The sequence below is a fragment of the Cryptomeria japonica genome, chromosome 2 (assembly GCF_030272615.1).
Source record: "Cryptomeria japonica chromosome 2, Sugi_1.0, whole genome shotgun sequence".
NCBI lineage: Eukaryota > Viridiplantae > Streptophyta > Pinopsida > Cupressales > Cupressaceae > Cryptomeria > Cryptomeria japonica.
Window position 1 is genome coordinate 524,743,454 of NC_081406.1, and position 15,209 is coordinate 524,758,662.

At 36.0% G+C, this 15,209-nt stretch overlaps 1 protein-coding gene across 2 annotated transcripts in view; it reads left to right on the forward strand.

Moving 5' to 3' along the window:
- The first annotated feature begins 319 nt into the window (after positions 1-319).
- The window catches only part of LOC131052196 (uncharacterized), a 29,855-nt gene continuing 14,965 nt past the window's right edge, over positions 320-15,209 (forward strand). The window contains exon 1 of one of the 2 annotated variants that reach the window (XM_057986814.2): positions 320-512. In XM_057986814.2, the coding sequence (XP_057842797.2) occupies positions 394-512 (119 nt within the window). In that variant the 5' untranslated portion in view covers positions 320-393. The remainder of the gene's footprint in view (positions 513-15,209) is intronic. The other variant, XM_057986815.2, reaches the window with a different exon arrangement.

Below are 15,209 nucleotides of genomic sequence, written 5' to 3' on the forward strand. Positions count from 1 at the left end.
CCACTTCAATTCAAAGTTGTAGACTCATTAGCTCAATAAACACCACTCAACACTCTCATAAACACTATTAATTTCTCATGATAGATGTTTATAACCAATCAAAATAAAAGCTAAAATATATTAACCAGTTAAATTGTTAATAATTAAATTTGAAAATAATTTTAATTAAAAAATTTACATATTCATTAAAAAAATTAATTTATAAAATACAAAAAATGACAACTTCTAATTTAGAAAACAATACAATTAGGTACCAATAACTAGCTAATTGTTCTTCTGATTAAATTGGTATTCCCTAACGGCAAGTACAAATACCTAAACAATTGCATGTAATCACTCTTTTACAAAGCCTTCGAGATTTGAATTCATCTTCTTTTTCAGTTGAGGAGGTAAATGGCACAGGCCGGTGTAGATATCCAAACGGGAGGAAAAATGTTGGACAAATCTGGCGTCTTCCACATTATCAAAGAACTTGTTGGATTTGTGCTTTACATGCACCAGCAAATCCCTCGGTACGCCCACTTATTCCTTCTCAGGAACAATTTCAATATTTCAGATAAGAAGACATTTACATATGTTATGAATGTCACTGCGCGTTTTTTCTTATCCTTTTGCAACGGTACACACTCCATTGTTTTAATCCAAAGGTTTGGAGCACACAATTTAAACGCTACAGAAGATAAATGAAAAACAGTTGTCGCGTTAGAATGAAATTAGTACCACGACTGCATTCAATTGATGATTTCAATCAATTACAAACAGAAAATAGGAAGTTTCGTTTATCGAGTGTTTCATGCTTTCACAGTCCGCATGGTTTTTATGGTTGGCTTCTGGTTGACTTACAAACCCTGACAACCATCAAAGAGACGTTTTTTTTTCAAATGACAGATTTGATGCGAGATTTTTTAGGGAAATCATAAGATTTGTGTCCTAACAAATTTAGTAATTTATGTATGAAAACAAGATTTAGGGTAAAAACTGTGATAAAAAGGCGAAAAATTATGTGGTACTATTGTTTTTTTCTTTTTAAAGAATGTTCTTTTGAAGTGCAAAATATTTTAATTGGTCAAGTAGCTCTTAGTTTGTTGGCAAAGTTCATTGGCTTACAAAAATTTCACTAGGAGTTATGTCTTGTTGAGTATATAGATCCAAAATCGTAAAAAAATACAGCTCAACCAAAATTGTGTTTCTAATAAATTTGGTAGAATAAATACTCCAATCCTTAACACTAAACAGAAGTAGGTTAATAAGCTATATATCTGATACTTAGTCGGCTAAAAATATTTTGGAATTTTTCCTTCCAAATTAAAACAAATTCTCAATTACAATATATATTTTATAAGGAAACTAAAACGTACTTTTTGAATAAAAAATAAAATCAGTCAATTGGCAAAAACAAAATAGCTTATAAGCATACTCTGCTTTAATTTTGCCGTATGCATTGAATATACCCGCTGTTTGGCTGTGCTCATTTACTGAAAATCTGTATGCATTATAAAGATAAACATTCGATTACGGGATGCCAGTCGTAGAGTTCATGTGATTATGGAGTTTCAATAGCAGCCTTTTTGCTCCACTTAGTTTGTGCAAGTTACAGCTTTTTTGCTCTGAATCTAACTCCATCAATTTGACCGTTTGCTTGACATGTAATGTCCCCTACTAGATATAAGCCTGTTTAACTAAGTTGCCGGTTCAGGTTCGAAGAATTGGTACGCCAGTACGGCAAAATTTTGAAAAGGGGTTTGGGTTTGTTAGTATATATATACAATTATAATTATAATTATAAATGAATGCAGCCTATAAGCATGAATTATGACTAGCATTTCACATAGCATCATATAAACAACAAAACCAACATAAACATGTAATCATATAAATTTATAATCATAGCATCATGATCATACCATCATAAAATCATATACATCAAGTTTAATATCAAAATGACAAAGTATTCAAGTATCATTGTTTCAACTTTCAACAATTTAAAGTTTAATCATCATATGGATTCTCTAATTCATCATCATCATTCTCATCCTCTTCATCATTGACATTGACATTAGATGAACTAATGCCAATGCCACTTACACTTGCACTTGCACTTGCACTATAAGTTTACTCACTATCCGAGTCATCAAATGCAACAAGTTGAGAAGCAGAAGCATCCAAATCAGTATGCTTTGGCTCTATTTCCCACATCTTCGTTTCCCCTTTGTCGTAGTCATGTTACTTGTGTGAAAGAAGACGTAAGTTGGAATGCACATATACTAAATTCTCCGCTCTTTTTTATTGCAATCTACCGCGCTTTACTGAGTGGATGAAAGAGTATGTGCTCCAATTTCTTTCTAATGTAGATGAACTAGCAACCTATGAAGACAAAGTAAACAATCAAAGTTATAAATTTATAAAATTGAAAATTACTAGCAACCTATGGAGACAAAGTAAACTACAAATAAAACTTGTGATAAATTTTAATTAATTAAAGTTAAACTTGTGATAAAATTTTGACAGGGAGGGGTTGTAGGTTTGGGAAGCATGTGCCATGGAAGTACCACCAACTATGAGCATCCTTCTTGAGTCTATGACGAAGAGCATCAACACTTAGACCATTTCCATTTGCAAATTCTATGAACTCATTTATAATAATATCTCGCAAATCATCATCAGGATAGAGTCTAAGGAATGCTGCCTTGTACCCATCAGACACTTCTAGATCTCTCCATGGTACAAGCCTTTCTGGTTGATCAAGAAATTGATTGCTATAGTACTTTGGTGTCAAGGCATAGGCAAGAAGATGCAAAGGAGTGGTCATCTTATTCCACCTTTCCACAACAATTGCTTCCACTTGTTTGAAGAATTTCTCTCTTGCATTTATAATGCATTTCATTTTTTCAAGCATTGAGTCAATGCCATCATAAATCTCACCAATGCAAGGCCTATCCATGTCAGTATAGCGAATCATGCTCATAATGGGCCTAGTGAAACTAAGGAGATATGTCTCAAGATCCCACCATGACTCATCCAATATCTTGACCCTAATTCTTGCTGCCCTCTCACTACTGCTCTTCTTCCATATAGTCCAATTTGGGCTGATCACCATATTGCAAAGTGCCACTCACGACGATTATGTTTGATGCAAAATAGGTCTCAGCAACTTATAACACAAATTAATGCCAAAATGATAAAAAAATAAAGCCAAACTTTAAAGAAGAATACACAATATAGCTTACACAATGAAATTATGAACATTGAAAATTTAAAAAATCAAAAAATGTAAAATTAAATAACTATTTCACTTACCTTCAATAGCTCCAAATTTGAAAAGGATCTAAAAATCCCTTGAGATATGTGGTGGTTTGTGATGAACATTTGGATGTCCTCAACCTCTGCATACACATCTTTGATCCAATTAATTTTATTTCCAATCTTTTGTAGCATAAGATTGAGTGAATGGACCGCACAAGGTGTTCAAAAGATGTGATGATAGCGTTCCTCAACCAACAAACCAACAGCTCTACAATTTTTTCCGTTGTCCGTTATGACTTGGACAACATTGCGGGGTTCTACTATCTCAATGGCGGAGATGAGAATATCTGCAATAAATTGGTCATTTTTAACTTGACCCTCACAATCTACAACTTTAAAAAACATTGCCTCTTTAGGGGACACCGCTATGACATTGATCAAGGGGTGATTTTTAGAATCTTTCCACCCATCTGAAACAATTGATACACCTGTCTTTGCCCATGAATCTCTTATGGGCTTCAATGTCTTATGGGCTTCAATGTATCTTCAACCCCCTTCACCTCTCTTTCCAATAAGGTTCCACATACTTTCTCATAACTTGGGCCCTTATACCCTCTTGGAGCTTCATTAACACTTTTCAACATTTTCTTCCAATATGGGGAGCAAACAACATTGAAAGCCAACCCATTTGCATATATGCACCTTGCTACATCTTGGTCGGCAATGTCTCGACTCTCTTTTTGAAATGCGGTTTTTAAAGGCCTCTTTGTTCTTTTCTGTGTAATGGGTGCTTCACTTTGAGGCTCAGCTGTGGAAAAGAAGGGGTGGTTTTCTACTACAACATTGGGATTAGATTGGGGTTGCATTCCCTTTGTTTTTTTTGGAGCGGTCTGATTCAATCTACGGGCTTCTCTCTCTTCTGCTACCTCATGCTTCCTAATATGTTTCAACACCGTCTCATTTGGTACAGGCGCACCATCTTTTCCAGGGCATTTTTTGACATCTCTTCTTGGTATTCCATACAAATGGTCTACCACCCGAAAATATGAACTATTACATTCTTTACCACATCCTTGGCATCTCCAACGGAATCCCCCACTTCTTGGAAGCGGTCTTATAATGTCAACATATTTCCATAGGGGAGAATGTGGATCATTTCTTTGTTTTGATTGTTCATTTGTGCCTATGGAGGAAGAGGTAGATGCCATTCTAGTTCCTATGGCAAGAAATAATATGAACACATTCAAAAACAAAAACAACATAGTGAAAAACAAATAATGTTTTATGTTTGACAATTCGTGAAACAAAAATAGCTGAAAAAAATGTTCAAAAACCTACTTTTTTCAGCTAATGGGAGCTTGCAAATGTGTGGAAATGATGCTGCAACACTTGTTGAAGCTTCAAAAACCAGTCTTCAACTCTTCCTATCTGATTTTGGAAGCCAAACTTTCTTCAACCTACTAGCAAAAAATTGTTGTTTGCAACACAAATGAGGAGAAATGATCCAAGTTTATGTTTTAAAACTCACTTTTAGGGTTTCATTTTAATTTTTTTAGTGGCGGATTTGAAAAAATTTAAAATTTTGCAAAAAAAAAAGTGACTTTTGGGCTTGGGTCTGCCTGGGTTCGACCTGGTACGAACCCTCCCCATCATGGACCTTGTCTGGACCCACAAGGGGACTGGACCAGGACCCAGACTAGGACCGGACCAGACTGGTACTAGGGGCCTAGGGGGGCGAACCCTGCAACTTAGCTGTTTAACAACAATTACCTAATTTCAATACATTCGTAACTCAAATCAATTTGCTTAATTAGGAGACAATTTCTATCTAAACTTAATAATAGTAATTTTGAATCAGATACTTATCATAATGCGCAATTAATTATTCACAATTTGATAAATCAGGAATAGGGCTTGAAGCTTACCTTATATTTGGAGAGTGGAGATTCAATCAAGATAACCTGCACCCACAAGGAAAGGCACACACCTACAAACATATTCATTCTTAATTACCCACAAGGAAAGGCACACACCTACAAACATATTCATTCTTAATTAGTTATAATCTATTCTACTGTCACAAGAGAGAGAGAGAGAGAGAGAGAGAGAGAGAGAGAGAGAGAGAGAGAGAGAGAGAGAGGCATGAAAGGATTGCTTGGGTCCATTGTCCATCAAGCCCAAGGAATGGTTGCTTCTAATCTCCTTGCTAGACTTTGCGGCCCATATTGCTGCCCTTTCAAGCTTTTATACCCTTACACACATCTCCATTTTGGTGAGATTGGCATGGAGGGAGTAACTGGTTTCTTGACTCCATGGGTCCTTATGACCACATGTGAGCCCCTCGTTACCATTGGAATACCCCCCACCCTTCTCACACATGATGGTCTTAACAAACACAGTTTCTAATTAATTACTCTATACTGATTGTATAATGCCTACTGTAAGAGTTAATGAATTTCCAGTACAGCAGTGATTCTGATACAAACAGACAATACAGATTTTCTGGCATTCCATAATATTATTTGTGCAGTCCCTTGTGCAATTATACATCATCAAAGGCTGATAGGAAACTCTCTATAATCATGACATATGTAATTCAAGGGACATGTTGACTTACCAGTCGATATTAATGGATGGCTGACCTTTAACAGTGATTGCTGATTTTTTTCTATTACTGGAAATAGTCTCCGCCTTCCTTCTAAATTCTTGCTGATTCCTTCCTACCTCTTGTCTTATTTCTGATTTCTCTTTCTGACTTATTTTCTCATTTTCTCTTGATACAGACTCGACGTCTTTTTCCTCCTTCTGCTGTCACAATAATGATGGCCATAATCTGCCTGTAAATGAATATGGATCTGCAAAGTAACTATTCCATCAGCTATAATAATAATCTCTTATTCTTCGATTTCTTATTCTATGCCATTCCTCCCTTTTGGGATGGGATCAACCCTCGTTATATAATTTGCAAACCCAAATGGTTGCATCCCTTGAAGGATAAGAGATATGTCTCACTTTTAATCGTACCTCTTCATAACAGATCTATTTATGCAAATCGCACCTTTCATAATTAATTGTGTATTGTAATTGTTGTCTTCCCTTTGCTAATAACTAATCGCACCACCTCTAAATGAGCAGCCACGTAATTTATAATGTCTCCATAATACTTGTTTGACTTCTTTAACAACTCCTACCAAGAGTGGCGATATTAGCGATATTAATGATAGCCGTAAAGTTTATTTCATGCTCAATATACATGGTCTCTTCAATATATTTGTATTCTGCTGTTTGTATGTAATTGGAGTTGCTTGCTTAATACAATCATTATGTAAATAACTAACCAATGAAATGGTTAGTTCCCTTAATCGATATTTGTTTACTCGAACTCCCTCCCATATATATTATTCTTGGTGGAAGTAATAATGGTAATTGATATTCTTTGTGAAGTCTTTCTAAATCCATTTATGAATTTCTGATATGACAGTGAGTGTGGTTATTATGTTTGCTATGACATGATCAGGGTCATGACAATACACAACAATTGTGTCAAGCTATAGCAATGAAGATCAGCTGAAAATGTCAGGAAAATAGGCCATAAGTGCAACTGCAATGGTATAATGAGGCTTTAAGTGGCCCAATCTTTGGTGTTACAGAGGCTATTCAGGTGTGTGTTGCAGCAATCCAGAGAAATGGCATCACTATCAATTGCATCTTGGAATGGATCAATGGTAAATGTGACAGAACATTTGCAAGACACAAGTCTAAAGTATCCTTTTCTGGCTACCATTGTTAAGAATGGGATCTGCCACCCTATTCTTGTTTTGACAATCATGAGTAAATAGCTTCCTTCTTGTTGACAGAATAATCACTGACAATGAGAATGAGCCAAGGACTGGAAGTGTTGGGAATGGTTACTTGATTTTCTAAATTTTCACATTGTGTTGCTTAGTGCAAAGAGTCTTTCCCTTCCTTGATTTGAGGATGGGGAATTCCATGGTAGAATGCCCAGTCTGCTTGTTGTAGGCATACTATCTCTATCCATGTTTTTTGATAAGGAGGTTAGGTCCTTAAGGGATCCATCATCCATTTGGTGAAGAATACCCTTGTCTTGGATGATGATTAACTACATATGAGTAGCGACATGGACAGAAGTTGAATAGTAACTTATTCTCTGAAAGGAAAAAGATTGACTTTACTTTGTTTATGTCTTTTGTTGCTTTGCTTGTACCTCTTAAGCAAGCTCAAAGATGTGCTCTAAGGAAATAATGGTGTAGAGATCTAAATCCTGCTGAAAATGAGAAAAGAACCTAAACATGAATTTGATGTAAAATACCTCATCAATGTCCTATACCCTCAAATTGATAGAGAGGCAAGTACTACTGTATGTCTTGCTGGATTGACTGGCCAAATTTTGAACAAAGGTGGAACTGTTATTCTAGCGATTCTTCTTTGCAATTGAGGGTGTGAATCATGCTTGAATGGTTGCTTTGAAATCTATCCAACTATCAATTTTTGGTTTCTTTGTCACCTCTAGAAGGTGGATGTGAAATTGCCACTAGTTGAGGGCTTGATGGTCTATGTGAACCTTTGCCATCATGATTTGTTGTGTCTGAGAGAGATGTGACTGTGCATGCCTTAAGTATGCCTTTGGATTATGAATCCAAGCATCTAACTTTTCCCTACAGTGAGATGAGGAAATTTTACATTTATCTTGAATTTCCTTCGGAAATCTAAGATTCAAAGCTAGTATAACATGGAGATACCCCTACATCAATGCAAGGTTCAAGGTGAAATGCAACACAAAGACTAAATTCCCAAATTAGGAGATGAAATTGCACAAAAGATCAAGCGTGGACATCATCGATGAGAGAACAATGAAAATTCCCGAACAAAAGGATGTGTAAGTGAAATGTGATCAAGTCAGATAGTTTCAAAAGAGTTAATCAAAGTTAGAAGGCTTGATCATGATGATACGATTTGGGAATATGTCCCATCATCATCACACCAGGCTTGGAAATGTTGAGTATCAAGAGATATTACCCCAACACAAAACACTTCTTTGTAATGATCTACAAGGAGTAGGCTGAGGTGGCATCCAATCATTATCAACCAATCAAGTTACTCCACATCAACAGGTCTAGATACAATGAACTTGATTCATCCAGTGAAGGAGAAAATAACTTGTGTTGCTTCATCAAATATTTTTCCATGTACCTAACCTATTTTCTCATTGGTTTGCATTAAAGGAAGGACACGTGTCTAGTTCATTGTAAATTTCTCATAGGTCGAAGGAAGTTAGTTATAACTAACCCTAATTTGGGTTTTATCATGTAATCTCAGCCATTGATCTTGAATCAATCAGAGCCATTCAATTGTAATGAGACCTCTATATAAGGCTCAAACCTCTCATTTGTAAAGGTTAATAGTGCAGTAGTAGACAGTTGATAGCTAGAGTAGAGTAGGAGGAAAAGAGATTGTTGCCAAGGCTTGATGGAATAAACATACTATTTTCATTGAAGATATGGTGGATTTCGTGTGTTATTTCAACATGTTGCATGATTTCTACTTTCCAAGTTCTAGATTTGTTGATAGATGAATGGAAGATTTTATTGTTGATGAATGGTGAAGTCTAATGTTCATACCATTTTTGATTTGTTTATTGCAAGTTGTAGTGTATGGTTAGATTGAACTTATTCAAAAGCTTAACTTCAATTACTTTATGCTCATTGTTCATGGTGTTGATGTGCATAAGCTATATGAAAATCATTCGCTTATCCTTAGGAGATTGCACCATCTTTGTGTAGTTATTTCCTCATGGGAAGCAAAGCTTGGTTTGGTGTCATCAAGTCAACAATCATTTCTTACATTGCTAGGTTTAGATTAGATTCCTTAACCTTTCATCCTTTTTGTCCTTTATTTGCTACGTTAGTCTAAATTGCACGTTCCAGTTGTGATTCAAAGCGTAAGTCCCTTTGTGATTACCAGTAAAATCACATCAAAACACTGAGTCTATCCAGAATATAAAGTCGATTGTTTTGCATTGTAAACCTTGGAGTTGTCTCATTTGATCATATTTATTAGCATATGAGGTTTCTTTGTTCAAGAGAGGATAGAATACTTAGTATTTTATTTTGTGTTTGAGGTGTCCTAGAAATCACATCAACAATATCAAAGTGAGTAATTTGAAATTTAAAAACTTTAGAAAATTTCAGACATAAAAGGCCTTATTGTTGGGAAATTTGAAAACTGCAGAAAATTTCAGACATAAGAAGGCCTTATTGCTGGGATTTGGTACCATTCGATATGTTTAAACTTTATATTGCTGATTTGTTTCTGTGATTTATTTAGATTACAGATTTCTGTATATAGAGGCTAATGTCTTATAGTGTCATTTAATGTTATTAGAAATCTTCTACTTCTATTTATTTGTATCTGCCCTTTACAGTTGGCCCATCTGTCCATCTACTTTTAATTGATTGGTATCTATCCTTTATAGTTGTTCTAGCAGTTAACATGCCTTTTGATTAATGTCTCTTTGTTCTTTACAACTGGCTTCTTTTACTTTATTTCTAATCAGCCCTCTTGCATGTGGACTATGGTTAACTTATAACTGCATGGTATGTACTAATCATCCAATGGGTTATTCCTCTGAAGTGGTTTCCTTTATTACTTGTTCTTTTTCCTATGTAATGCCTCCTATGCTCTAAATTGAAGCTAGTACACTAGAAAATGAGCTCTCAACACAATAGGTCTAAATAATTCTCTTTTGTCCACTAATTTTTCAGTTTCTCTATTTCTTGAATGGCTGTTGTAGTGTCCAAGAACATTTCATTGCAAGCTACAATATTTTGTGCAAAATTCTAAGGCTCACCTTGAAGTTTCAAATCGGCGGACTTTGCCTTGTTTGAAAACAGCCAAAATTAAGAGGTTGCAGCTTGTCTTCACAATAAAGTGGAGAGAACTACTTTCTGTGTGTTGATCCCATGATATTTTTAGAAGGAACTAGTTTTGATATGTCACTAAAGCTGCCCCCACTATTGATTGACATCTGATCAAATAACGTGCAATAAAAAAAGTACCACCCTAAATTTTCTTTGTGGTAAAGGATAAATATAATGTGGGGCCTGCTTTTTTTGAAGGAAATAGAAGAAGAGCGAGATGTGTGGCAAACCTGTGCTACCCAACAGACCCTTAGATCTCAACAATTCTCAAGCTTGCACCCACCATTTTTCTGTCACCAACAGCTGAAGCACTTAAATAGAGATTTCGACCACAACATCCATCACAAATGACACTCCACCATGTGGCCTCTCTCCCATGACTCACAAAGATTTCTTGTATATCTTAAGACCCCCCTTTGAGCATGAAGATTCCCCTTTGGGCCTTGTCCACCGACCTTTTTCAAATTGGGATACAACTTACCAGTATACTAGGATATGGGTCATGCCTCCTAAATCATCACAGTTGATGGGCTACAACTTTGCTGAATCACAACATTTTTACTCAAGGAATATTTGTAACCCAAATGATTGGAAAGTCCACTGTAATGTCCCTTGTCAATTCTGATATGAAATTCTGATCTTTATGGCCTAGATATTTTGTCAAACACTTGGCTAACAGAGTCTCAGTCTGCTGGTCTTAGTTTCAGTTCGATATAAGGGACATCAAACACTAATTCTTCATGAAAGAACATTCACCAAAAACTTTAAAATGAAAATATGATAATATTAAAATACTTAGACCAACCTAGATGTGTTGCAAGAGAAATGAAGCTCTCAAACATGGACATCTACTAGCTGTCATTATGTCAAATAGTTGTCATACAATCTCAGAATTTAATCATATAAGATGCAGCCATAAAGTCCTTCAACCTTTATTCATAGGATAGCTCAATTATAACTTTACAAAGCCCAAACACATTGACTGATAACAATAACTAATTCTCAGACTTCTGAGGACAAATGGCACTCATAAACTTATGCATATCAAATTGAAATTACAATGAATTTTATTGGCAAAGAACCTGGTGTGAATCGCTTAAGTATGGTGATGAAGAAACAAGCAATATCCAAGTTTTTGAAGCCCTCCTGATGCCAAATCGAACAGCTCCTTAATTTGCCTTGCTGCAGATGTGAATGACTGGTATTAAATAGTTATCAGCTCGAAGAACTCCTTTAAACCCCTAGGAATGATCGCTATCCTCTCCTAAATGTGGTGCTATCTCCCTTAGCCAAGTTCGATGCTCAAAATGGAAGATATGAATGAAATCGTGGGAAAGGGGGGCAGGGTACGAATCTGTTGCAGACTGATATACAAGCTGTTCTTCACTCAAATCTCCTCCAAAATGCATCAAATAGGACCGCCCCTTCCTTACGATGATATCGCTGTCTTCAACACATGAAAGGATGCCTCCACAATGACTTATAAGAAAAATCGAGGTGCATAGAGGGACGGGTCAACTTTGTCTCAGATCTGAAAATATGCTGTTATCTCCACGACCCAACCTCCAATAAACCTCCAATAGAATTGCCTAGTCTTCAAATAAAATCGATGCACATACATGCCAATGAAAAGCTGAAATCACCACAACCCAATATCTGAAGACCTAGCCAAAAACGTACACCATGAACTGATATGAAAACCTCCAATTAGCTCAATGTGAAGAACTGAATGTTCCTCACTCACAAGGCAACCCTTTAGAGGATCTTTCACCTCCTCAGTTATGCAGATCGAAGGGAGGTATCGTTCCCTAAGACCAAATCTGCAGACAGCCGTTGGCTCCACAACTCAAGATAAGGAGATAACAAACAACTGATGATCAACCATCTATTGCCCTCTTCTATTTATTCTTTTCATAACTCATCATAAGATTCCTTCTAGAAGATTGGGGTAGGTACACTTTATTTTTATTTATTTTAAATGCACCTTCTAAAATATTATTTCATTATATTTAATGTGCACACGTCTCATGATACGTGTTATCCCCTTATATTGTCATAAAACCAAATAAAAATGAAATGTGAAGCCACCAATCTCTGCCAAGTCGAACCCCTAATCAACTCCTTGGCCTACGAGGGTCAATTATAGGCCAACCTTGTGAATGTTCACGTGCTAAGGAGAAGGGGACATTACATCCACATGGACCTCAAATTTTTGAAGTGCTTGTGAATGAAAGAGGATGGATCATCGATTAAGTGTCTTCATAGATCATCTAGCAAATTTGATGTTTAGATGAATACGTGTCATTTGTGCTTAGATTGTGGTCTTTAGATCAGTGCATTTGACACACTTCTACCACCACTTTCAATTGTATATGTCTGAGCAGCTTGTGTTCCTATGTAAATATCTTTTAGTCTTTAGAAAATCTCTAGTCCTATTTTTTCTAGCTTGTTGGGGTTTTTTAGAATTCTCGTCTTTGTGTTTACTTTAGCTGCCTTTCTATGTTCCCTCCAACCTTCAAGGCTCTATTTAATTGTGTGTTCCTTGCGGTTAATTTCTACTCTTGGTTTGGACTTATTTGTGAATAGCTAATTTGTTATTTTTAGTGTTAATTTATCACCTTTTGTATATAGATTAGTTATGCTTTCCCATATGGAATATAGCGCAGAGTAAATATTTTGTGCTTACTTTTCCATTAGGGAGACTTAGGGGTGGGCTATCTTCATGCATCTGCCCATCTTTTCTGTTTAGTAGCTTCAAAGTTTTTCTTCTAGCAAGCAATTATGATCAACTAAGTGACAAGGTACATGAATTTAATATTGATGTTGATCAAGCTTAAGTGAATTGTGTTTGAATTTCCTATACATGAATTTAAAATTGACGAGTGCAACAATAAAAGTCTCCCCTCCAATCATTAGTTTTTTTACACACTTGATGAGATAATTTGTTGAAGAAAAAGGTTATGGCCTAAGAATTGAGACCTAATAGATTCAAGCTCTAAAGCCAAGACTCATTGATGGTCTTGGATTTCTATTGAGAAAGAGCACTCATAACTCTTCACCTAGGAATTCCTTTATTGGTTCAAACTTAGATCTCCATTGTAGACAAGCAACTTATGAAAAGGATCCACACCAAGTCTTTATTAGGGGGAAAATGTTTACATTTTTTCGCAACTATCTCCAAAGAGGAAAACTTGACTAACCATCTAGATTGTAGATCGTACATAGAGATTTCACCTTTTAAATTTTTGCCTTATTTTTTGGGAAATGGATCCATAATTCCTATAGACCACATACTAGATTTGACAAATGTATGTGTTGTGCATCATATTACTATAGATATGGCCCTTAAGCTTTTGGATGCGTCCTTCAAAGGCAAGGCCTTAGATTGGTTTAGGGGCCTACCCCTATTTTTTTGGCCATTTGGGATGCCTTGGGAAAGCAACTCTATTCTCATTTCAAAGAGAAGAGAAAACCCATTATTAGTTGAATAACTTACCACTATCAAAAGGGCACCTATATTGAGTTACAACCCCATTTGTTATGACATTCTTGTATTATTTAGAGGTCATCAACCTTGAGATTGTTGTGATGATCCCATCTACGAGAGGAGCTTCTCTTTCAAGCGCATATGATAGTATCATGGTAGTAAACAAAGCTCATAAAAGATTCTAAGCTTGCCCAACCCACAATTCCCTTTATATTTGGAGATATACGACCCCTCTTGGTTTCCAAACTATCCTCTAGCTCCATGGTTGACTCCCATACCTAGATCCTTTTTCATTAGGTTAGTCAAAGGAGATCAAAAACTTAGTGGGAGGGGTTTTAAATGAGCTTGTGGCTTTGAAGAAGAGGTTGCTCAAAACTATGAAAGGCTATATTATGTCAACGATGGTCCATAATAGCATGATTAATTTTGGCTCTAATAGTATTATGATATCTAAGGAAGTTGTTGATGCCCTAGGAGTGGTGTTATAACATTTACTCAAACACTCATTGTGAAGGGTGTGGCCCACCTAGGTGGAACTCCCATTAAAACTATGAGATTGGTCAAGGATTTCTTTGTGACTTACACTCTTTCCTAACTATAAATTTACTTAAAGCTTTAAGTCTTTGTTGTTGATCTTCCCACCTTATTCAGAATCTATCTATCAAGAGACTTCATGCCAAGATAGGAGGGTATTTTTTCTTGGATTGGTTCCACATGTTTGAAGATTTGACATGGCACCAAGGTAAGAATTGTGCCTTAAAATCTATCTATTGAACCTTTTAAAGGGCTTGAGAAACAAGCAAAATTGTATGGTTATGTCTTAGGGGATCCTAGAGTTTTGTAGCCAAGAAGATGATGAAATGCCAAGATAATGGACAAATGAACAAATTAATGGCACCTTTGAAGAACTTGAGATCTTCGAGATGATGTAAGTGGACACTTCAATTTATCCATGAGGAAGAGATAGTGTCCCACAAAATTTTGAAGGAGAGAGAATATACATTGGATGAACTTTCAACTTTATTTTGATAGTGCAAAGAACAAAAATGGCATGGGTGTTGGAGTTGACTTTATATTTGCCATGGGAGATACAACATATGACTATATTTGGCTACAATTGAACCACACAAATTATGTAGCCAAGTACAATGCTCTAATCTTAGGGCCCCAACTAGTGGAGAAAAGGAGGATTAAGCTCCTAGTGATCTTTAGAGACACAAAGCTGGTCATGAAACAATATCTCTCTACACCATAAAAAGCAACTTGCTAAGAACTTACAAATTATGAATTTTGGATCTACTTGAGTGCTTTGGTGCTATCAACTAACGTGCTATCTCTTTGGAAGAAATTGTCAAGGCAAATTGTATGGCAATAATTACATCCCTTACATTGAAAGAAGGTAAGCAAAGTCAATCCTATTATCTGATTTGTTGTACCTGACAATGGTGCGGTTTGGTTTGTCTTTGAGAGTGAAGAGAAGATTGTTTGGTTTATCCAATAGTTGTTTAAATTCTCCATAGAATTGAACTACAAGCCAGGTG